Source organism: Sander vitreus, chromosome 13 (genome assembly GCF_031162955.1).
Source record: "Sander vitreus isolate 19-12246 chromosome 13, sanVit1, whole genome shotgun sequence".
Taxonomy (NCBI): Eukaryota; Metazoa; Chordata; class Actinopteri; order Perciformes; family Percidae; genus Sander; species Sander vitreus.
In genome coordinates, this window is record NC_135867.1 from 16,971,157 (window position 1) to 16,996,143 (window position 24,987).

Sequence of the window (24,987 nt, forward strand, 5' to 3'; positions counted from 1 at the left end):
TCTTTGTGTCGTGCTTAGACAACAGCATCATAGAACCAAAGATGTCAGCTAGTTTTGTGCCAGATCACAAGGCTCCCATGGTTCTGTTTCTGGATAGAGTGTATGGTATTGACAACCAGGATTTCCTGCTCCATGTGCTGGAGGTGGGCTTTCTGCCTGACATGAGGGCTGCTGCCTCTCTGGACACGGTATGCCTCAAACAATTTACAAACATACAGTTGTATATGGTCCTTGGGGAGGAATGCAGAGCAGGATTAAAAACATACTGTTGAATTCACTGCTAGAATTTCTGTTCAACAGGTTGCTTTCAGCACTACAGAGATGGCCCTCGCTTTGAACCGCTACCTGTGTTCTGCTGTGTTACCACTAATCACCAAGTGTGCCCCACTCTTTGCTGGCAGTGACCACCGAGCCATAATGATTGACTCAATGTTGCACACAATCTACCGGCTGTCTCGTGGACGAGCCTTCACAAAGGCCCAAAGAGACATAATTGAAGAGTGCCTCATGGCTTTATGCAAGTGAGTTTAACCTCATGGCAAACATGTTTTTCTAATGTAATTTAATATAGCCAGGTTTATAGTTGAACTTATCTTTGTTCATCTTTCTTTCAGACATCTACGCCCATCCATGCTTCAGCACCTGCTAAGACGGCTGGTGTTTGATGTGCCCATTCTCAATGAGTATGCCAAAATGCCACTGAAGGTATGAGGACCTTTAAACATTTAAAATTATTAAAACACATGTTCTTCTAGTATTTATTTTTCACTTTCATTTTATTTGCATCATGCAGCTTTTGACCAATCACTATGAGCGTTGTTGGAAATATTATTGCCTCCCTAATGGTTGGGCCAACTTTGGAGTCGCTTCAGAAGAGGAGCTGCATCTGACCCGCAAACTGTTTTGGGGGATCTTTGAATCGTTAGCACACAAGGTGAAGCTCCTGCAATATTATAATTATTAGTATATTGGATGGTATATGGGCATATTGTAATACATTGTTATTGTGATTTCAGAAATTTGATGCTGAGATTTTCAAAATTTCAATGCCATGCATCTGCGCCATTGCTGGAGCCATTCCTCCCGACTATGTAGATGCCAGCTACTCCTCCAAAACAGAGAAAAAAGCATCAGTAGATGCAGAGGGAAACTTTGATCCTAAACCAGTAGAGACCACAAAGTAAGATGAGTTTTGTCATTATGCCTTTCAAGGCATAAAGTATCTCTCTGTAAAATAATTAAAGCTAAATGCACTGATTATTTCTCCAACCACAGCACTATTATCCCTGAGAGACTGGATCCCCTCATCAACAAATATGCTGAATATACACATGATAGATGGGCCTTTGAAAAGGTAGAACTTGTTTTCACTCACTGTAATCATTCACAATAATGTAATACTATTCCTCAGCTAATTCAGGAGCAACATGTTGGGTTAGTTTAATTAGAACAGCTATACATTATGTGCTTAACTTAAAGCGTAACTCTCGCCACAATGCAACCTAGGGTCTTTTTGGGAATGTACCTGGGTCAAACGTTCGTTTAAAAGCATATTTAGGATGGAATCGCCACTTTTAAGATTTACTGTATTTTCGTTTTTCGGTCAAATGGCCTTTTGAATGGGAGTGCTAGGGGCACTTTTATGCTAGCCTCAAAATAGCTATTTTTAAAACACTGAGAAGGCTCGACACAACATGAAACTTTGCTCGAAGTATGACCAGGGTCTCTACACCTTAACGAAAGCATTGACAACGTTGTTTGTGTACCCAGAGTTTACTAAAAAGAAAGGTTTTGAGCAACTCACTGTAGCTGTTGTTCTTCCGGTCGCCGTCTATCAAGCCAGTCAAAAATAGTTGAGGGAGGAGAGTAAAGATGGAAAGCTCCAAAAGCTTAGTTCCATATAAATGCACGGATAATTCATGTTTTGTCGTTAGTGAAACACAATATTGACCTTGTAGTTGAAAAAGGAGCCTCATATAGGAATGACATTTCTTCCTATGGAGTCCGTTCATTCGCATTCGGAGATTGCCTACTTTTGCCTGGGAAAATGGCGGATAGTGTAAACAACAACTGCTAACGTGAGTTGCTCAAAACCTTTCTTTTTAGTAAACTCTGGGTACACAAACAATGTTGTCAATGCTATTGTTAAGGTGTAGAGACCCTGGCGATACTTCGAGCAAAGTTTCATGTTGTGTCGAGCCTTTTTAGTGTTTTAAAAATAGCTATTTTGAGGCTAGCATAAAAGTGCCCCTAGCACTCCCATTCAAAAGGCCATTTGACCGAAAATACGGTAAATCTTAAAAGTGGCAATTCCGTCCTAAATATGCTTTTAAACGAAAGTTTGACTCAGGTACATTCACAAAGCATTTTGGCGAGAGTTACGCTTTAAAGTGCTCATATTATGTGTTTTGCCTTTTTCCCTTTCCTTTTTGTGTTATATTTCTTTTTTGTGCACGTTATAGGTTTACAAAGTGAAAAAGCCCAAAGTCCACCCCAAAGGGACTTACCATCTTCCAGAGAAAACACTGTTCACAAATTGCTCCAAACAGCTCAATTTTAGTCCAGCCTTTACTTCTGTGACACACATTATAATGCTTGCCTAGCTGCTAGCATGGCACTCCCTCATGTTCTGCAACTGACTAGCTAGCAGTACTTACTGCGCATGTGCGACTCCCAACAAAGATGGTACAGAAGTGAGATTCCTCACTCTGTAGCTAAAACAGAGAGCTTAACACACAGGATGAAAAGAGGAGCTGCAGCAATGTGCAGTACAACAAACATATGGTGTTTTCTGAAAATTAAACCACATAAACCTATTCTGGTACAACTTCTAAATACAATTATGAACCTGAAAATTAGCTTAATATGAGCATTTTAAGAAGAAAGCCATTATATTTGTAAGCATAAATGACAGCTGTAACACATATTGTTTATGTATGTATGTTTCAGATCCAGAATAACTGGTCATATGGCGAGGTGCTGGATGAAAATGCAAAAACTCATCCCATGCTCAGACCATACAAAACCTTCTCAGAGAAGGTAGGTTCACGGTCACGCTGTGCATTCAATCTTCCTGTACTTTTACTTCATCTGTCCCTGCTTTTGATCACACAGACATTTGTTTTTCTGGTAGGACAAAGAGATCTATCGTTGGCCAATCAAAGAGTCAGTCAAAGCCATGCTTGCATGGGAATGGAACCTAGATAAAGCTAGAGAGGAAGAAGAGTCAGAGAAGAAGAAGGCAGTATCACGAAAAATCTCACAGACTGCTCAGGTATATAGCCGTTCTATGAATGTACTAATACTTAATAATGTTGACACAGCAGTGTTATTTTTTGTACAGTATATAATGATAACTTTTTCTGTTCTAGGCAACCTATGACCCAAGCCATGGCTACAGTCCGCAGCCCATTGATATTACACACATGGCTCTGTCAAGAGACCTGCAGGTACATGTTTGAACCTTCTGTGCTATAATCATATAGCATATATAGCATTTGATCAGTATTCATAGTTTATATCTGTTCACAGTCTATGGCAGAGCAACTGGCAGAGAATTACCATAACACCTGGGGACGGAAGAAAAAGTTGGAGCTGCAGGGCAAAGGTTAGATATGTTTTTTTGGAGGAGGGAACCTAGACATATGGAAAATTGGCTCATGTCCATTTTCTTCAGAAGTTTTGATTGTTCCCCCATTTGTGTAGGCGGTGGAACACATCCTCTGCTGGTGCCTTATGATACTCTGACAGCAAAAGAAAAAGCACGGGATAGAGAGAAGGCTTATGAGCTGCTCAAGTTCCTGCAGCTCAATGGATATGCTGTCACAAGGTAATAATGCAGAAGAGCAATTTATACAGTTAGCAGGGAATTCTATTTGTTTCATACTATTAAAATCAATTTTCATTTAATCTGCTAAAATGTCATAGAAGTGCTTTAAAAATGCATAAATGTATTATTTATAAAGTACTTTATGTACTATACTTCAAAATACTCACAGAACAACAAAGAAAAACAGAAACAGCAAGAAAAGTATTTTTAGTTTTAGGTAATACTTTTTTTATGATCATATATTGTGATAATTTAACTATAAGGGAACCAGTATTGAAGTTGGGGGAAATCTTTCATTAAATTCAAATACAAAGTACAAAGCTTTAAACTCTGTTTCACTTTAGGGGCCTGAAAGATATGGAGTCTGACATCTCATCCATCGAGAAGAGATTTGCTTATGGTTTCCTGCAAAAGCTGTTGAAATGGATGGAAATTGCCCAGGAGTTCATCGCTCACCTTGGTACTGTGGGGCAAGAATGAAGAACATATATTATAACATCTGATAGAATTAATAACACATTTCTGTGTCACTCAACATAGTTGTTTGTTTCCGATGTTATTGTGATACTATCATATTTTGCAATGTGTTTCACAGAGGCTGTGGTAAGCAGTGGACGAGTGGAAAAGTCTCCTCATGAACAGGAAATCAAATTCTTTGCCAAGGTGAGACTATTGTGTAAAACTAGAGTGGTCACACTTTTGAAGACCCAAATTGTCCTTATCTCTGGACTAAGTGTGAAAACTCTCTCTCTCAGATCTTGATGCCTCTAATCAACCAATATTTCAAAAACCACTGCCTCTACTTCTTGTCGACACCTGCAAAAGTTCTGGGTAGTGGTGGGCATTCTTCCAATAAGGAGAAGGAGATGATTGCAAGGTGATCTTTCTTTTATATACATATGTATAACCCACACATTTTCAAATATTACTTTCCCCTTTTTATCAGTGTCTCCTTTTTCTTGCTTTTTCCTTTCTTTCTCTGTCCTTTTCTTCTCATCATAGTATCTTCTGTAAAATGTCTGCTCTGGTGAGGCACAGAATTTCTCTCTTTGGTAAGATGTCACTTTCTCAACATCAATCTTTCTGAATCTTTTCACTCTTTTCTGTGTTTCTCATATGTGACTGTAATGTATTTTTCCATTACTCAGGTAAGGGCGAGTGCAAATGCTCTTGTTTTATATGTGTATACAGTATGCGGTGATCTGAATTGTATGAAAGCCCTCATATCAGCAGAACTTTATTTGTATGTGCAGGAACAGACGCTTCAGCAATTGTTAACTGTCTTCACATTCTGGCACGGTCATTGGATGCAAGGTTTAGTATTTTAGAAATTTCTCACAAGGTGCATAATGCCATTGAGATTAATACTTGCTATAAATGTTTTTGTTTTTCATTATAATCTTTTTCATTTGCTTGATTAGGACAGTAATGAAGTCAGGGCCTGAGATTGTGAAAGCAGGACTGCGGTCATTCTTTGAGAGTGCTGCTGATGATATAGAGAAGATGGTAGAGAACCTCAAACTGGGAAAAGTATCCAAGGGTAATCAGGTAATAGAAATACACAATATCTGAAATGGTCTTGCACATATTACTCCCTGACTGTTGCAAATGATCTGTTAAACATAGGACCTTAAATATCCTGAGTCCATGATCATGTGCTGCTTCTCTCCTTTAAAGCAAGTAAAAGGTGTGTCCCAGAACATTAACTACACAACCATTGCCCTGCTCCCAGTGCTGACCTCCCTGTTTGATCACATTGCTCAGCACCAGTTTGGAGATGATGTCATGCGTGAGTGTTTTCACAATAGTACTATTTTTGATTTTACATGTGTTTATTTATTAATGTATCCTGAAACTGCTGTACCTGTCTCTGTTGCTTGCATAAAGTGGATGATCTACAGATGTCATGCTATCGCATCATGTGTAGCATCTACTCCCTTGGTACTGTCAAGAATCCACATGTTGAGAGGTAACTCCATATCTGCATGCATTAAAATCTATATTTAGAAGTAGTACTTGGGAGCATCTTTTTGCACTCTCCTTTACATTTACAGGCAGAGGCCAGCTCTTGGAGAGTGTTTGGCTCACCTTGCAGCAGCTATGCCAGTGGCCTACTTAGAGCCCCATCTAAATGAATTCAACGCTTTCTCTGTCTACACCACAAAGACACCCAGGGAGAGGGCCAGTGAGTGCATTACCCTTTCCTCAGATTTGTTTTCTGTCTGACAATGTATTGTTTCTGTATTTAATTTTTTTCATTATCTTTCTTGTGAAGTCTTGGGCCTTCCCAATGAGGTCCAGGAATTATGTCCAGACATTCCAGAGCTGGATGCTCTGCTAAAGGAGATTGGGGACTTGGCAGAGTCAGGGGCTCGTTATACTGAGATGCCTCATGTGATTGAAATCACCCTGCCCATGCTGTGTAACTACCTGCCTCGCTGGTGGGAGAGAGGAACTGAGAACTTCCCTGAGATGGAGGGCCAGATCTGCACTGATGTCACATCAGAACACCTTAATCAGCTGCTGGGCAGCATCATGAAAATTGTTGTCAACAACTTGGGTATCGATGAGGCCTCTTGGATGAAGAGGTTGGCTGGTAAGCACCTTTTTAACTCTTTTAATTCTTAAGTCTTCTCTATTAATGAGTCACAGTCTACACCTGAGTGAGGTTTTGTACAAATGTGATGACACAATTTGTTTTCTCTTTTAGTGTTTTCACAGCCCATTGTCAGCAGGGCAAAGCCAGAAATGCTCAAGTCCCACTTCATCCCAACAATGGAGAAGCTGAAGAAACGCACTTCAAAGGTGGTGGCTGAAGAGGATCATTTGCGGATGGAGGGAAAATCAGAGGGGGATGAGGAAGATGGCACTATACGTGATGAGTTTGCTGTCCTCTGCAGAGACTTGTATGCCCTTTATCCTCTACTTATTCGCTACGTGGACAATAACAGGTACAATGCAATTACAAACACCAACATATTATAAGTTTTGAACTGTTAATCTGGCCTGGTACTGACAGAATTTGCATACTGCACTCGTCTTTTCATTTATTGTTCATTAGCCAAGCTTGTTGTGACTTTGGGGAGATTTAAAGTAATGTGTTCTGCTACAGGGCAAGATGGCTGACATGCCCAGACCCAGATGCAGAAGAGCTCTTTCGAATGGTTGGAGAGGTCTTTATTTTCTGGTCCAAATCCCATGTGAGTATGTTCATTTGGCCTTTGAATGCAGCCATTTGTTGCAGCCCACTTCCTTTACTATATGTATGTATGTATGTATGTATGTATGTATGTATGTTTCTCTCTCTATTGTAGAACTTCAAACGAGAGGAACAGAACTTTGTGGTGATGAATGAGATCAATAACATGTCATTCCTCACCGCTGACAGCAAGAGCAAAATGAGCAAGGTGAGTTAATGAAAGGCAGAACCAGTGCTGCAGTGAGGCTGTTATCGTGTCAAATCTCAATTCAGGCGATTGTGTAACAACGTTATGTGTTTCTTTTTCTGTGCCCTCGTTGTTTTTTATTTTTATTTCAAGATTTTGTTAATTTACCAAGCATTTTCAGCCAGGTATAAATGGTAATTTATTAAACAATTACCCATAGGAAATTCAGAATATTGTATTACAGTCTATAATCCAACAAATCAATCAAAAGCAGAAAGGCACTTAAACAACATTAAACATAGCATAGCCTTCTATAACTTTTGGAGGTTTGATTTTAATTCGCAATTTTTAGAACGATAGCAGTTGTGTTAACAATATTCTCTCTTTGGCTGTCCCTTGTCCTCTTCTTTTGGGTTGCGGCTGGGTTTCCAGGGCGGGGACTCAGAGGTTAGACTTTGTTCCTGCACGACCGCTGTGCTGACCGCATGGCACCTCACTTTGGGGGAGCTTTTCATCAACCTCTCCAGCACACTGGCACAACTGATCCACATACACTCTAACACATCCACCAACACACAAGTACACATACTCACTGGTGCGCAAAGACACTCACAAAGACGTGCACATTCTCATTCAGAGAGACATGAACCGAGACAACTAATTCAGTGCCAGTGACAAATGCCTTTTCAGAGCATGCATGTACAGCACATGTATCTGATTAGTTATACATACTTTGCAGTCTTGCCAGAGTGGAACAAAACGCAGTTGAGAATTTGTCATTGCTATTAATATATAGTTACATATATTAATAGAATATGAAAATCCTAGCCAGAAGTCTCTTCTAAAGAGCAACAGATGGAGTTCGGATCCACTTACACTGACATTAGTATTGCTATACCCCAGTGTACGAGCCTCTGCACTTGTGTACCGCCACACAGTCTTAGATTAGATCACTCCATGTCTTACACAAAACTACTGATATACAGTATATCTACTTAGACTTTAACTGGTGCAAAAGTATAAGGAAAACTGTAATGAATATGCACTAGGAAAAAACACACGTTATTCTCATAAAGGATCACTGGACAAAAGGGCAGGCCCCTTCTGCGGGCCATCCCCAGTCCTGCCAGTGTGTGAGGGGGGGAGTCTGGAGGCGCTTGATGAAAGTACTCAGCAGTAGAGTTGGGCTCATGGCACTGGGCTTTACACCAAGCCCAATGTGGCAGTGAGAGCGCAGTGCCATCATCCTGTCACTGAGTTTGCTCTTTTCTGATCATAGTTGAGTTGGAGTCTTCTTGTCTTTTGTTTCTTTTCGTTGAAGGATGGTTGACCTGTAGCTTCTGTAATGCAGCTTTCTGCCACTAGGGGATGATGTTAGTCTTCTCTGTGCTCTTTCTTCTCTCCTCCCTGGAAATACCATGGCACATCATGGTTTAGTTTCCTTTACACTCCCTAGTATCCACACTAACACATGACTTGATGCTTAATGTCACTGAAGCAGAGTTCTTTAAACATTTGTTGGGTTCCCTCTTAAAAATGTGCTCAAAATGACCATGAACCTAACCAATACATTAATTCAGTCTTATTATCTATATTATTATCCAAAATGCTTTGCACCCTGTTTCCTCTAAACTAGTTCTTTATAACACACTTGCGTCTGGCACTTAATTGAAGCCGTGGCTAGTTAGTACAACTGGCACTGATAGTGTTTGTTATTAAACTTAGATAGGAGGGTGTAGGGCCTCTGGGAATGACTTAATTGTACATGTCTGACAATGACACCCCAACAAACACTTACAATGAAAAGATTGCTGAGAGAAAGCCCGTAACCGGCCTCTTCTGTTCGCTTTTCCATTGTCTGGATTTCAATTCTAATAAATTAACAGACCTACCTGTAATATCTAGCCATTTTACAAGGCAAGCTAAGGGTTTACACCCTTGAGCCACTGTTAACAACACCATTATAACCGACTTTAGATTTAGTTAGATTTACCTGTTTGACTCTCAAAAATTGTCCAGAACATTTGCACTCTACGCTTTTCTGTGAGGTGGCTATTACTGTGTGATCCTGTTATCTACACTTTTATGGCTCAAATAGAAATACCCTGTGACCTATTCATAGAGCATGCATTTAATAGACTAAACATTCATATTACAAAATGCTTTCATATATTTTATGCTCTTATATACATTTGCACATCTTAGAGGACTCCAGAAAGAGCAGATAACAGAAGGACTGAACTCTCACAGTAACAGAGCAGGAGTTAAGGAGCACAGGGACATATCCCATAGACAGTTTGTTTTACAGTAGGTGTGTGATTTTAACAGCCTGCTACTAATAGGTCTAACTCTAATTTCAAGAGTTTTGTTCTGTAACTTCATCTAATATTTTAATATTTCACCAAGGGCTGCTGTTGTTGCAAAATTTAATTCACAATTAGAGAAAAACATGAGTTTGTTTTAGCTATTTATCCTGTTCATGGAATGCTGAATGGGTTGTCACTTGAATTAAATCTGTTTTCTGTTGCTTGTTTTGTAATTGCAATTTCACTGATTTACTTTTTTGTAAGACCCATTCCTTTCAGCTTCCCTTTCCCATGACATCTATATCCCCACTTTGCCCACACATTTTCACTATACCCTCTACTTACCAGTCTGAGCTCAGAGAAACAATGATTTTGATTTTTGGGGAATAACAGAAAATAGACATTCAAATGTAGGCATTTACCTTTTCTTTACATACTTGTTGACAGTAACATGTTTAATAAGAATCCCCAGCTGGGTATTTCTACATGGAGAGACCTACTGTTTGCATACTTGCATAATGAGCAGCTTGCAGTACTCTATAGTGCTTAGTCATTACTAAAAGGTAGGATGATGTTCAACAGTTAGTATTAAAACAATCACCTAGGTTTGTAATCAATTTAAATGTTATATTTACTTTGTATGATGTACAGTAAACATATGCATAGAATAAGTTGCATTTTTGCTCTTGTGGTGTTGCAGTCATTCCTATCAGTATAGGGAAAACATGTTAGGGCTTATATCCATGAAAGTGACTGCCTGGCATTGAATCAAGGCTGAAAAAGTGTTCGATACAAAGCAGTGGTAACTGTCTTGTCATACCTCTGGCATTTTATGAGATACTGTGAATGCTTTTTTGGTTATTGTCCCTTTTCTCAGGGTGGAGGCTCAGATACCGAACGTACCAAGAAGAAAAAACGTGGAGATCGTTACTCTGTGCAGACTTCACTTATAGTGGCTGCCTTGAAAAAGATGCTCCCCATAGGCCTCAACATGTGTTCTCCTGCTGATCAGGAGCTTATCAACTTGGCCAAGATCCGATACTCTTTGGTAGTTTTTTCTGACTTTGAATGAACTTGATTCTGGTAAACATCTGTTGTCTGATTTGTATCATGTTAAATACTGTAGTATAGTAACCATTCCATAACAGTTTTACCTCCCAAACCATTCTTAGGGGGACAATGGTTGATACAACTGTTTACTTTATAGAGAGACACTGATGAAGAAGTCAGAGAGTTCCTGCAGAACAACCTTCATCTTCAGGGCAAGGTATAATTCTTGGACTGTTAGTCTAATTGTGTTGTATTTACTTCCAAGGAATCGGATTTGTGCTAATAAATAATCAGTCACAAATACATATCAGAAAGCTCTGTATCCCTGTGTTTTGAAAAGGTGGACAACCCATCGATGCGCTGGCAGATGGCCCTGTACAAGGAGATGGCAGGGAAGGCGGAAGATGCTGACGCTCCATTGAAAGTTGTCAAGAGAGTGCAGGAGGTTTCTGCTGTTCTCTATCACCTTGAAGTGGTGAGTTGCCATTCTCAACCATGCCTGTACTAACTGTAGTAGACACATACTGTCGCTCCAGCACATATGAGTATGAGAAAGAATCTCTGACAGAGATGGAAATAGCTTTGCAAAAATAAGGTTGTACTTCACTAGTTGCGTACATATTATTTGAATTAGATGTAAACATTCTACTATTATGTGTATGTGAAAATGATGAACAAATTGCTCAATATTTTGGAGTTTGGTAGAAGCACAATATGAAGCTATGATGTTAAAAAAAATGTTGCTGCTTTACAAGCGCATTAACAATACATAAAAAAACTAATAATTTGTTTAGAAATCTCAGTAATTAATGCGATAACAACCAATCCACTTTTTTCCAGACAGCAAAAAAAAAGAACAAATCAGAGGAAAACATCAGCAAGTATATATTAAATATTAGACTACTGTGGTGCATATGTTGGAGGGAAAACAGTCGAAAAAAATTAACAACTATTTTTTTTTCACATCTATGACTTTACCTGCTGGACATAAAAAAGTTACCATAGATAGATACCATTATTTTGGCCACTCTGCCAATGTCTACCTTCTCTGGTACAGACGGAGCATCCATTTAAATCCAAGAAGATGGTGTGGCACAAACTGTTGTCCAAGCAGAGACGCAGGGCTGTGGTCGCTTGCTTTAGGATGACACCACTATACAACATTCCAAGGTGAGGAAGCTACATCAAGGTCAGAACTGACATGTACAGTATGGGGTGTTCACAAAATAACTACGGCAGATGTATGAAAGATTTTTTGTTTCGATTTTTTTGCTTTGATTTTTTTGCATTGCAGGCACAGAGCTTCAAACATGTTCCTTGAGGGATACAAACGCAATTGGCTTCACTCTGAGGGCTACTCATTTGAAGACAGGATGATAGATGACTTATCTGTGAGTGACATCCCACATCCGTTTCATCTTGAAAGGGTTTTTCTGGGCCATTACTTACCCTTCCTCTCCTTGTGCATCCCAGAAAGCAATGGAGCAAGAGGAAGGAGATGAAGAGGAGGAAAGAGAAACAAAGCCAGACCCCCTCCACCAGCTTATTCTGCATTTCAGTCGTACCGCTTTGACAGAAAAGAGGTTAGATAGGTCCTAGCTGCTACAACACTGAAAATGCAGGAATGTGGTATCAACACATGGTTGCATGTTATTCCTTGTTTACCAATTGTTTTCTCTGTCTCCATTTCAGTAAACTTGATACAGACCATCTTTATATGGCATATGCAGATATTATGGCAAAGGTGAGTCATTGCAAAGGGTTTTGACTATGTGTTGAGGTTTGTGCATAATGTACTTTGAAACGCTTATATTATTTTCTTTTTCTCTCCATGTATTTAGAGTTGCCATATTGGTGAGGAAGAAGAAGGGGGAGAGGAAATGGAGGAAAGTCCTGAGGATGAGATGCCCTTTGAGGTGCGACAGTCAGAACTGGTAATGGGCGACCAGGGGCTAGGGACCAGGAACACATTGGAGCGGTAGCTCTCGACGCATTGAGTGACGTCATCATCAGAACATTACTTCACAAGCACATCTCTCTCTCTCTCTCTCTCTCTCTCTCTCTCTCTCTCTCTCTCTCTCCCTTTGTTTTGTCTCAGTTCCCCTGTCTGTTCTGTCTGTGTTCTGTCTCCTCTGTTAGTATGTTCTGCTTCATTCATTGCAAGTTGCTTGATTTAGAAATGTAAAGCTCCAATCCAGATGTTATTTTACTGTATCACTTACTATATGTACCCTAATCTTTTCAAACTCACTACAATTTGGGACAAAATGTTATTATAATCCAATTTTAACAAGCACTGTAATTATTTAAATGTACCATTTACTGTTTTTAGAAGACTTTTTAGTCCTGTTTACACTTTTGTGTGCTTTAATCTGGATTGGGTCTAATTAGATTAAATTAATTTAATTTAACTTCAACAATATTATTTAAGATAATCAAAATAACAGTCATCACACTAATAATAATTCACTTCAAAATCAGTTATCAACTCATCTTGATGGACAATGTTAACCACTTTGGATAAAGTTATGAAAATCAAGAAATGTGTAAGAAAAATGGCTCAAAGGTTTTCTTGTTACACCATAGGCGACCATACTGTCCATTCCTCTAGTTTTACTCTGTACAGCTCATAGAATTGATGTGGACTGACAGGGTTTTTCATTTTTGATGATTTACCTTAATAGGAAACACCAGCTGCCACTGTGCTGACCTTTTCTACATTCCATGTGACAAGTTTAGTAGGCTGACGCTGCACTCATTGGGACACCCAGTGCTGACTCTAATGTTAGAAGCAGCTGGAGCTGAACAATTATAAAAGATTTTTGTTTGTTTGACCATAAACAATTTCCGTGCTTTTTCCACACGTATTGTTGCTTTAAACTACTAAAAAATATTTATAAATTCAAAAATGCCTTAAAAACGTATGAGGGCTTATATCAAACTGGGGAGTTAGACATGCTGAAAGACTTTACAAAATGGCCGGAGATGATATTGGATGTGTTATTAAAGGCCATTCAAATTTCTATTAAAAATGATTGTGAATGTGATTTAACATAAACTCATTGACTAGTGATGTCATTCCTCCCAGTTTATATATCTGTCCGATGTCTTTCTGTCTCTTTCCCCATTGCTCCATGTAATCCCTTTCACCTTCATAACACCAGTCTTCATTAACTGAATGCTACTGATCAATGTTCCCTTCCCCCACTCACATAGCGTACTGACAGACTACAGTGAAAGCCAGTATAGAACAATGTTAAAAGCTATGTATTCATACACATACTCATAGTTTTAAAAGTTACATATATCATACACTGCATAGTTCAGAATCAGGTTTCATTTTGAGGTCCAACTCCACGACACATAGTGGGTAGAGCATAACCAGGCATATGTGGGTGGGTGGGAGGGGGGTTGGACGTGGGAAGGGAGGGAGGGGAGGGGGGTGTTTTAGGGTCAGAATGTGGGATGCTGCAAATTGATTTGTGATGTGGCTGAACAAAGAATGTCAATTTGTCCTCCGAATTCAGAGATATTTATTTGTTTGCCATTTTCTTTCTAAAAAAGAGCATTTCATTCAGTTGGCTCACTACGTTAAATAAAGAATTGTGCATTAGCACAAGTAGAGATTAATGATCATTAGAAGCCAAAGTAATGTTTTTTGTTTTTTTTTGCATGAATATTTCAAAACCATTTCTCAAAGCAACGGCACACTGCTATGAAATACCCAAGAAATATCTCTGATACAGAGGGATTACAGCTCTTGTTCAACGTTTCTTATTTGCAGGGCTGCTGCAGTTAAGACTCTTTGACAAACTATATGGCTAAAATGCTAAAGCAAATGGGCTGTTTCCTGTAGTCTAACGCTTGCTCCAGCCAGCAAACGTGAAGAAGTAGAGTAACAACTCCATGACTAATAAAGTGGGGTGACAGAGTGTGTGCAAGAGTCAGACAGGTATTTTAAATAGACAGTAACAACCCATAATGCAAATGTTTGTTAAAAGACAATGTTACTGCACATAGAATGTAAAAGAAATTAAGCAATAAGTGTCAGAATATTTTGATCTAAAATAAATTGAAAAAGCATGACATAACATTGATTTCATCAATAGTTAATTCACATAATTAATTAACTTACCAATTGATGAGATCAGATGCGTGATGCTACAGTTATGGACCATTTGAGAAAAAAAAGGTAAGTAGATTAGACCATAATAAAGTGAAAAGTTAGGGAATTGTGTGAAAGAAGAGTGAATGTGAATTGAAATTGAGAATATGAATGGATAGAATGGACAACCTTTCTTTACATTTAAACACTTGAAGCCTGTTGCACCAGCTGTTTGTTAGTTCAAACTTAGCCTAGTTCTTACATATGTGTTTATTAAGTGGAGTTTCAATACTTTTTCTAAAACCAAAACAACTTAAGTTTCATTGCTTGTCCCACCAATTGTACACTGGATTTATAAAGATAAGAGTCTCAACAAAAGATTTATCTTAACAAGTTTCGAAAAGGTTGTTAGGTTTAATACATTAGCTTGGACACCATCAGATACCGCTTCACAGGGACACCTGTCATCTGAAGGCATGTGCTACGGTTAGGAAGTCAGTTTGACACCTTCACATTTACATCCTTGCTCCTAAATACATCTCTGATTTATTGACCTGGTATGTGCCCTCTCGAAAGCATTTGTAAATGTTTAATAAATGTTTTTATTAATACAGTTTTAATTCCTTTTATTTGATCTTCCTGTGTGCTCATGTCCTTTGGCCTTATTCTCATTTTATTTGGCTTCTCTGGTTTTATTTCCTTTGTTAAAGCAATTTATACATAGTTTACATAGTTCATTGCTCTTGATTAAACAGCGCTATAGATGTTTCTTAGCATCTGATTTACACATTACTTTACTAGCTAAGACTAACTAAGAAATCACTAGTTTAAAACTAGTAGGTAATAAGAACTTCAGAAGGACTTTACGTTCAAACTGATTTATGAATAACTGATGCAACACAGTCCTGGTGTATTTTAGACTGTAACTGAATATTTCATTAAATATCTGACCTGAAAGAGTCCACTCTATCTGTTTAAATTCTCTGTGTGAAATTTAACAGGACCAAATGCTCATAATGTTTGTGTCCACCACAGGAAAAAGAAATGGAGAAACAAAGGCTCTTGTACCAGCAGTCCAGACTTCATAATCGTGGCGCTGCAGAGATGGTCCTGCAAATGATCAGTGCCTGCAAAGGTAGTTTTTCTCCCTATCTTCAGTCAACACTTGACTTTACCCTTGCCAAGTTTAACAATTTTTTCATGTAGGTGAGACTGGACCAATGGTGACTACAACCCTTAAGCTGGGTATCTCTATCCTTAACGGCGGAAACTGTGAGGTTCAACGGGTATGTGTTCTGAAAACATTTTGTCATTTTGAATTTGAAGTTACCTTTATGGATTACCCCCCCCCCCCTTTTTCTGTCAGAAAATGCTGGAGTACTTGAAGGATAAGAAGGACGTAGGTTTCTTTTTGAGTATCCAGGCATTGATGCAGACATGCAGGTCAGTTTTTAATCGATAAACACAATTTTCAACTTTTCAATAGTAAAGTAAATTTATATAAAGAGTGGAGAGTGCATATCTAAAAATGTTTTTTATGATCTCCGCAGTGTCCTGGATCTAAATGCCTTTGAGAGGCAGAACAAGGCAGAAGGGCTGGGCATGGTTTCCGAGGAGGGCACAAGTAAGTATTCATCCTCTTTTCATCCACATCACTTTTTCACAACTAATAGGGCCTAAGATATAGCAGGCAAGACATCACACCACAGCCATTGTTTAATATTATCATCTAATAGATTATCTGCATCATTTCAAGGCGCATATTACATTGTTAAATACACTTACCTCACCCATTTCATTTCATAATAAAGTACACAGTCACCAGCGAGGGGACACAAGTGAAGATAGCACACATTTTGTTTGAATGAGGAATCAAATGCATATACTGTAGACCACAACAACAAAGTAAACACATTCAAAGTAAATCTGAAAGGTGCGATTTCAACCCAGCAGCACAAGTAATGATAGCAGCACTCAAGTGAACAACATTTGCAACGTGGACTACATTAAACACCCTTCATCATCTAAACAGATGACCTAAAAGTAATTCATGCAATTGTATTTCAAAATGTCCTATCACTTTGCAGCACACATTTCGCTGACTGGATTGGCAGCTGTGCAAAGCATTAACTAATTCAAAACCATGCTTATGGTTAAAAAATAGGTTCTACATTTATAAGAGGATTGTAGATCAGAGACAACCTGTGCTAAAAACAGCAATATTTTTGAGCAACATCATATACATTTTAGAGGGATAATTTTGGAGCAGACAACTCTGCTCTATCCAGTATCAGATCGTACAGTGTAGTGAGTCAGAATGGTCAAAATGAAGAACCCAAATCAAGAAATGGCTGGTCAAGAGATATTTTTGTTAGTTAATGTAAATATGGAATATGCCTTATCACCATTAACATATAAAATAAATGAATAAATCAAGATAAGGCATGAATTAACATTCTGAGCATTGATTCATCATTTTCCTCTAAATGTTTTCCATCTGCAACATTCATTGTACAAATGATTTGGTTTTAATTGAATGATTAGTTTCCTAACATTAAATATTAACACACACCAGAGAGCGAGAGAGAGAGAGAGAGAGAGAGAGAGAGAGAGACAGAGAGAGCAGTGGTGGTGGAGCGAGCTAGAGAGTAAATAAAGAGAGGGAGTGCCATCACCGAGAACAAAGCAGGGAATCAGAGGAATAAAACCTTATTTTCTGATTGTTTCCCGGCGGTAATTTTCAAAGCACAAATAAACACAACCACACCTCCGCACAACACATCACTTCCCCTGCTCCTAATATCTCTTGTCTGATGTGAGGAGCTGCTGTGCTCTGAATGTGCATCAGTATTAGACGCTGAGGGGCGTGACAAAAGTATTGTGAATATGAACGGGCTGCACACCTTGCATGCTGTTATTGGCTGGGGGTTACACACCAACTTGGGGCCCAAAGGCTCTTTGTTGACGAAAACAACCCACACACAGCAAAATAAGAAGAAAATACAGTCAGAGGGCAGGGTCTCTACAGATACAGGCACCGCTACACACTTCTAGTGGGTCATAAGTGATGATTTAGAGGGATTATTTTGTATTGGTCTATACATATTTTTTTAGGAAAATACTGCATATTAGACCTTTAAGTTTGACTTGTTGATTGGGCTTCACCTACTTCACCACTTTTCTCATCTAATTCTTGAGTTTCATTTGAAATTCTACCTGAATGACTTTGCCATGGAATGTTGTTAATCTCCCCCTCCTCATCTCTTAGTCATCTACTGTTGTCAACACACTGATCCTCTCTCCCTTCCCCACGATCACTGCCACCTCTCCCTTGTCCCTCCTTTCATGGTCCTCAGAGTTGAACCTAGATCGGGGTAAATCATGTTTCTGTCCATCTGCCTCTCTTATTTCTCTTTATCTCCTCTGTCCCTCTTGCTCCATCACTTCTTTTTCTAACACTGAAATTCCACGAAGAGAGGATTGGATGACTGTCCATCTTTCATGTTCATAGCTCTTGCCCCCTCTTCACATCTTCTTCATTTCAAAAATCAATGAATGGAATCTGGTCTTTTCTGCTCATTAAATACTACTGAAACTGTTGGTGAAACCATGAAAAATAATTGTGATAATAGTGATGGAGTTTCTCATTTTTCAACCTTAATAACTTCTTCTCTATTTTTCACATTGAAACATGGCTACAAACATTGTTGCAACTGCAGTCAATCTTAATAATGAATGAGCATAAAGTCTAATATTTGGCACACACAAATCTATCGGAACATTATTTTTAACCCTATTTAAATACAGAATAAAAACAAATCTTCTGGTAGATTTGAATATACCAACTATTAATTTCAACGCAAGTTGAAGCTGTTGTAAATCATAATCTCAATTCTCCTCTAACTGTACTTTAACTGGACTAAAGAATGTGCACTCTCTTTCTCTGATGAACTGTATGATGCGCTGGATTCCCTTCAATATTTTGATGGACAATGCCCCAACCTCTCTGACATTTAACTCTGCTGCGTTAGAGCTAGTTGGTTTGTGCTGCATGATTCTGTGTCCGTGTGCCTGTGTGTGTATTCATTACGGCCAGTGGTGGACTGGGATTTTAAAAAGGCAACAGGCAAGTACATACACAGTACACAGTCCATATTTATAGAATATTTAAAAATGGTGCTGTGATTTTATATATGGGGTTATAAACTCCCAAAAAAATCCAGATTTTTCCTTGTCTACTCTAATTCTTGATGATTAATAAAAACTGTAAAATAAATGAACAGGTTCATTGATCAGCCCACCAGTAAAACTCCAGATGCACCAGTTCACCCCTGAGTACTGCAATTTTTGACTTTAATGCTGTATTTCTATCTGCACAACAATGCAACAATTATTATTGTCTACTTAGTTTATACATGTTGTTAATGTGACTGTATGTCTGATATGTTCCTCTGTTTTCACTGCAACTTGTTTTTACATTAACTTTATGCATGTGATGCTCATGCCTCCTGTATGTTGTTTGACATTTGCTTGTATGTCAGACCATTATCAGACCACAGGCATTTGTATTTCTTCTATTAATACTATGTATACAATAGGCAGAGGCAAGGAATTGGAACAAGGGATCATCAACAAACTGATATCAATAGTTGAGGCTGTCAGTGAGACAGGAGCTGGGGAGCTGAGCAGGGAAAGCCAAGGGAGCTGTCAGAGGTAAGCCAGGCAGAGAGTCCTGAGAGCTGGGGATAGCTAAGTTGATCCAGTGCGGTTTCCAGGCAAAGCAGGAGAGGGGAGGAGGCAGGAGTCGGACTCTGGAATGCTGCAGGCAGATGGAGACAAAAATTAACAAAAGCCAAAACAAACAAAGAGGTTCAAAGAAGCTGGAACGAGACTAACTCTGTAGATAAGTCTACGATCTGTCAGTGTGGTGAAGTTGAAGCCCAGACTGCATACCAAATTGCATGCATTTCCTTTTTACTTTTAGTACATAATGCAGCTGTCCTTACATAGTACATACTGTACATACTTTGTCATAACGTTGCGTCTTGAATTTTGACCCTCTTGCTCATATATCAGTCGCGGGCTTCTGTCAATGAGCTGTTATTAGGCTGTCATCTGTCTGTGCACTCTTGCCGGCTTATTTGATGTGAAGTGTCATCGGCTGTGCAGAGGATTGTCAGAATAGCCAGAAAAGCCTGTTGGCTCGCTTACTGCAAAAATTTTGGCATACTGCATTGGACATACTATGTATTGGGACATACTAAATCTTTTTCTGGCATACTATATAGTATGGTAGTATGGGTATTGAAATGCACCCCAGGTATTTTAAGCAGAGAAGATTGGAGATGATTAGCAGCTTGCTGTCCGACACCTGCACACCTGATCCCACTCCTGTAATTACAGCACAACACAGACAGAGACAGTTCTGACCTGGGTTTAAAATCGGATCTGAGTGATCGGATCCCAGTGGACAGCTCTAAGTACAGGTGAAAACACTCTCAGGACTCACTGAGATTCGATCACTCAAACCACATTGGGATATGGTCTGGCCACATTCTTATTGAGGACAGGTATGTGTCGTGGGCCACATTAAGGACCGCCTAATCAACTGTGAGCGGAACTACCTATTCAGTCAAAGTATTTATCATGTCACAGAAACCACTGAAAGTGAATTGTGTGTTTTAGATGTTATTATCATACTGTTGGTGCTGATTAGCTCTTTTTGTTCCTGTGCTGCCTGCTCCCCCGGCTGTCTGGAGCTCTGTGCCCTGCTGTTGCCTGCAAAAGGCAGCTGCAGATATACAATAACGCTGAATTCACCAACATGTAGGATATTACAAAAATTCCTGCAAAAAATTACGATATAATATAGAAACTAAACTTCAAACCACAGGGATTTAGTTAGAAGCTACAAACGCATTGAGAGCTGAACACATAAAGACACTTTTAAAAACCTCTTTTTCTCCTGCACACATCCCGCTGCCCATCAGTAGACATCCTTATGTCAGTACACAGACAGTGCCTTTTCATTAACGTTAGTCATTGCACGTTTCTCATGTATGATTTATGTGAGAGTAGAACTGACATTTATAAACACACTCACACACACACTCACACACAACCAGCCTATATGCAAACGGTAATGATGTACGTGTATATTTGCATACAGAGTGGGGAAGTAAGATTCGACAGTGACAAGTGGTTTGGAGACACAGTCTACTGCCAGGTCAAAACAGACGTATGTAGAGCTGCGATCGGATCACTCAGGACAGATGTTAAAACCAGGTCAGAACAGGCCCAGGGAGAGGGGGAGAAGCTTCTGGTTGGGGGGGAGACCCTTATCCTGATTTTAGGATGTAATTTAACACTTTTGTTCATTTCATTTTTTTTAGATGAGAAAGTGATGGCAGATGATGAGTTCACCTGTGACCTCTTCCGTTTCTTGCAGCTGCTTTGTGAGGGTCACAATAATGGTGAGAATGACTCGTGTCAAATGAGAGTCAAATTAATTTCAAACCAAGTTATGAATTTTACTGAAGCAAACATTGTCAAGGGTTACTACTTTTCAAATGATCTTTACCTTGCTGCAGATTTCCAGAACTACTTGCGGACACAGACAGGCAGTACAACTACCATCAACATCATCATCTGTACCGTAGATTACCTCCTCCGGCTCCAGGTGCAACTTTTAATTTAGCCAAATTATTTTGTAGATGTGCTACAACGGGATGTGCTATTGAATGTGAAGCTGTAGTATGCCTTTAATCTTGAATTTTAAGTCAATTTATAGTTCCCAGTTTATTTGGTAGCTCAGATAATCAAGAAAGTCAGATGAACAGGACACTGTAAGTACCTTGTATATAGCATTTTAAAAGTAAAAAGTAAAAAGGGATAGACCGTATTTGATTCTTGTTATATTTTTTATTGGAATACTCTATTTACCTCTCATTTTTTTCAACCAAGGAGTCTATCAGTGATTTCTACTGGTATTACTCCGGCAAGGACATTATTGATGAACCAGGCAAAAAGAATTTCTCCAAAGCTATGACAGTGGCAAAACAGATTTTCAACAGCCTAACTGAATATATTCAGGTAAAATTTCAACAAATCAGGCGTTTACACTAGCTGGTTGTTTATTATGTGTGTAACACACCGGTTCTTTCTTCAGGGCCCATGCACCGGCAACCAACAGTCCCTGGCCCACAGCAGGCTGTGGGATGCTATTGTCGGGTTCCTTCATGTCTTTGCCCACATGATGATGAAGCTGGCACAGGTACGCTCAAACGATTAAATTAATTATACTTTTCAAATTAAATGTTTTGCTGTAAACATGTAAAATAATGGAAAGACAAACTCTCTTACTTTCCTGCCATGTGTGGACTGAGCTCCCTGACCTCAAATCTACACATATATGATCAATTTTGACAAAATAAATCTGTTATACAACTTTGATCTTATGACATATTTTACTTTCAGTGACCATGACAGAACTCAATGCTCTTTAGAGCAAGGTGTCACCCCAATTGTGCAGTGATGCTCCTTTTCTGTTTCATTTTGGCTCTCTGTAGCTATGAGTCTCAAAAGTGAGGATCAAAATAGCACTTATTGTGCATTAGGTTAGTGGAAGTTCACTAAATTACCCCATCATTGCAAAGCCTTCAGGAATGTCTTTCTGTGGACACATAGTAATAAACCATACAGCGGCTCCTTACATGTGCATGCAAAAAAAACGTGCATGTTGTCACATGCCTAATAGTAAACATGCTTGTAAACCTGAGGCCAGTACTGCATACAATCAGCCTGAATATTACATTTAGAGAGCAAAGTCACTTTGGAATTCTTGATTCTGTAAGTATTTCAACCACTTATTTGTACTTCAAGAATGGGCTGGTTTCAAAGTGGTTCTTCACATTCATGTCAATTGAAGACAAAAGACATTTTGTCATGTCACAGCAGGACAATCACAGGTGTAAATACAATGAATGATGGCTGAATTCCTGATGGCTATGTGCTTCAGGTCAGGGTCCTGGAATTGTGCGTGCCGGCTCACTGTCACACTTTGATGGTTTACCTGGAAACTTGAATAGAAAATCGTCATCTTTAACATTATTAGTTATCAACTTTTTTTTCCAGCCAGTTCTATACCGTTTAGTTTTTTGTTAATAATATAAAAACAATTAAAAAAAAAAATTAATTATTAAAATATGAAATTTACTTAAAGGTCATTTAACAATTGAACAAACCAACCTGAGTGAAAGTGTGGAATCACATTGATTTCAGACCACATGGTGCAACTTTATTGCTACAAATAAAAGGTAATGATACTTTGATGGAAATCACCTGGCTTTTCCACTCTTTACAGTGTAGTCATCCTCTGTGGATGACTGAATCTATTGGCATACCTATATTATTAGCACAATGATCTGCATGAATAACCTTTTAATGAGTTAAGATCCGGGCCACAATGGATCCATACATTCCCAGCTCAGTATACTCCTAAATGTGTTAGGAGTATGCTGAGCTGGGAATTTATTGATTACTAACACAGAATTACTTTCCTGTCCTTCTTGACCTGATTAAGATCTGAAGTATCAGCTGTTCTGTCTTGCAGTCATCATATTTGAAATACTATAGTAAACCAGTGAACAGGGGATATTTTAAATGTGTAATTCCAAAAAGTAAACAAATCATAGAATATGTAAAATATATGATGTATTATTTAGTGTGTAAATATATACTAGCCCAAACATTGTTTTACTGTCAAACGGAAGAACATATTTGTCAAACACAAGAGTATTTGAAAATGTAATTTTTGTAATTGTTTAACAACTGAATAATGTATCTATTATTTCCACATGGTCAATGCAGGGTAAAGTATGTATCCATTTTATTTATCTATTGATGTGATATTGTGTTTACTAGTTTTTAATTTATTCAATGTTGGTTTCCCTTATCAGGTAGTTTTATTCCCACCTGCTTTTAAAGATGAAATAATAATATTTGATTTGAAATCTCTTAATTAGGGGTTTGTATATTATAGAAGGTCTAAAAGGTCTTTAAAACAAACCATTTGGTGTGTCACAATTAAAAACGACTCATTCTGTTGTGAAAGACAAAAAACTAAATGCATTGCCTTTAGATTTGTTTTGCATTTAATTAAGACACATTAATGCATACTGTACATAAAAACAAAAAACAATGTAAAATGTTAAATTGTAATTAACATTGTTTATTTGATTGATTTGTTTTAATTTATTAACATTTGAAATCTAGCAGAGAAAACAGAATTCAGTGAGAGCCTAGCTGTATCTTTCCAAACTAAACTGAGCACAAGGTAGAAGCTGGAAGGTTTTAAAAGGCAGATGCTTCAGCGCCACGTTAAGTGATCAACACACATCCCAAGTGTCAACCAACACAAAGCTTTTTTTAGGTCAAGTCATTTGATCAAATACACACTTCACAAGTTACTATTTGTGAGCAATCTTGTTGAAAGGCTTTCTTTTAGAATAGCTACATCAGATCATTTTCGAAAAGTCACCAAGATGATTGTATTTGCAACAGGAACTTGTGTAATGTTTAAATGTTTTGCAATAAATAAAACAAAATGCAATAAAAACTCAAATGTGATCTTAAATTATTATATGCCACACAGATATCAACCACATATATGACCTTTATAAATACATTTGGGAATGTATTTTTCTCCCTTAAACTATACAACTATTATAACAGAAGTTCAGCATTTTAAAAAGCAGGTAAACCATTTACTTATGTCTCATAACTCATACAGAAATATGAAAAGAATGTATTCCGTGAGACCTAAACATTCCCAGTTCTGCAGTTACACATTACTGTATCTATATCTCAAAGCACACCGAATTACTGTGAAATTCTAGTACAAATATCAAATCAAGACTTTATATAGAATACTGAATATGAATTTTCATACAGTAATATTCTTTTTACTACAAAGCGTTTTGCCTTGTTAAGCGATTACCGGTATTATGTACAGCGTGATAATTTTAAAATCAACAATATTGAAATTGACAACAAACATTGTTTTCTTTTGCTAAATCACATAATCCATAACAAAAAAAAGCAGGTGACTACAAAACTTCCTGAGAGAGGGACTGACTTTTAACCTACACTGTTGAAATATACACTTATTTGGTGTTGGAATATACATTTTAATGTGACACCCACTCTGTGTGCACACATTTAACAGGGGTTATGATTCTGTTGCCATTTTCATTCACTAATAAATAACCTGAAGTAATATGCTTTTTATTTGTGTTGTTTTGTGGCTTCTGG

The 24,987-nt window shown here is 38.3% G+C and overlaps 1 protein-coding gene across 1 annotated transcript in view; it reads left to right on the forward strand.

Moving 5' to 3' along the window:
- LOC144528244 (ryanodine receptor 1-like) overlaps window positions 1-24,987 on the forward strand; it is a 50,275-nt gene that overhangs the window by 18,725 nt on the left and 6,563 nt on the right. Inside the window, exons 50-90 of the mRNA XM_078266733.1 lie at window positions 19-188; window positions 301-521; window positions 615-705; window positions 794-934; window positions 1,017-1,180; window positions 1,276-1,354; window positions 2,950-3,039; window positions 3,134-3,274; window positions 3,372-3,449; window positions 3,532-3,607; window positions 3,706-3,829; window positions 4,174-4,289; window positions 4,425-4,492; window positions 4,585-4,706; window positions 4,832-4,881; window positions 5,083-5,143; window positions 5,251-5,377; window positions 5,507-5,618; window positions 5,717-5,798; window positions 5,884-6,014; window positions 6,105-6,425; window positions 6,540-6,780; window positions 6,942-7,029; window positions 7,144-7,236; window positions 7,648-7,662; window positions 10,399-10,569; window positions 10,729-10,788; window positions 10,912-11,046; window positions 11,629-11,741; window positions 11,866-11,962; window positions 12,045-12,154; window positions 12,264-12,315; window positions 12,413-12,487; window positions 15,712-15,811; window positions 15,883-15,962; window positions 16,043-16,119; window positions 16,227-16,300; window positions 21,069-21,149; window positions 21,267-21,355; window positions 21,640-21,768; window positions 21,845-21,949. Coding sequence (XP_078122859.1) covers window positions 19-188; window positions 301-521; window positions 615-705; window positions 794-934; window positions 1,017-1,180; window positions 1,276-1,354; window positions 2,950-3,039; window positions 3,134-3,274; window positions 3,372-3,449; window positions 3,532-3,607; window positions 3,706-3,829; window positions 4,174-4,289; window positions 4,425-4,492; window positions 4,585-4,706; window positions 4,832-4,881; window positions 5,083-5,143; window positions 5,251-5,377; window positions 5,507-5,618; window positions 5,717-5,798; window positions 5,884-6,014; window positions 6,105-6,425; window positions 6,540-6,780; window positions 6,942-7,029; window positions 7,144-7,236; window positions 7,648-7,662; window positions 10,399-10,569; window positions 10,729-10,788; window positions 10,912-11,046; window positions 11,629-11,741; window positions 11,866-11,962; window positions 12,045-12,154; window positions 12,264-12,315; window positions 12,413-12,487; window positions 15,712-15,811; window positions 15,883-15,962; window positions 16,043-16,119; window positions 16,227-16,300; window positions 21,069-21,149; window positions 21,267-21,355; window positions 21,640-21,768; window positions 21,845-21,949 — 4,550 coding nt within the window. The remainder of the gene's footprint in view (window positions 1-18; window positions 189-300; window positions 522-614; window positions 706-793; window positions 935-1,016; window positions 1,181-1,275; window positions 1,355-2,949; window positions 3,040-3,133; window positions 3,275-3,371; window positions 3,450-3,531; window positions 3,608-3,705; window positions 3,830-4,173; window positions 4,290-4,424; window positions 4,493-4,584; window positions 4,707-4,831; window positions 4,882-5,082; window positions 5,144-5,250; window positions 5,378-5,506; window positions 5,619-5,716; window positions 5,799-5,883; window positions 6,015-6,104; window positions 6,426-6,539; window positions 6,781-6,941; window positions 7,030-7,143; window positions 7,237-7,647; window positions 7,663-10,398; window positions 10,570-10,728; window positions 10,789-10,911; window positions 11,047-11,628; window positions 11,742-11,865; window positions 11,963-12,044; window positions 12,155-12,263; window positions 12,316-12,412; window positions 12,488-15,711; window positions 15,812-15,882; window positions 15,963-16,042; window positions 16,120-16,226; window positions 16,301-21,068; window positions 21,150-21,266; window positions 21,356-21,639; window positions 21,769-21,844; window positions 21,950-24,987) is intronic.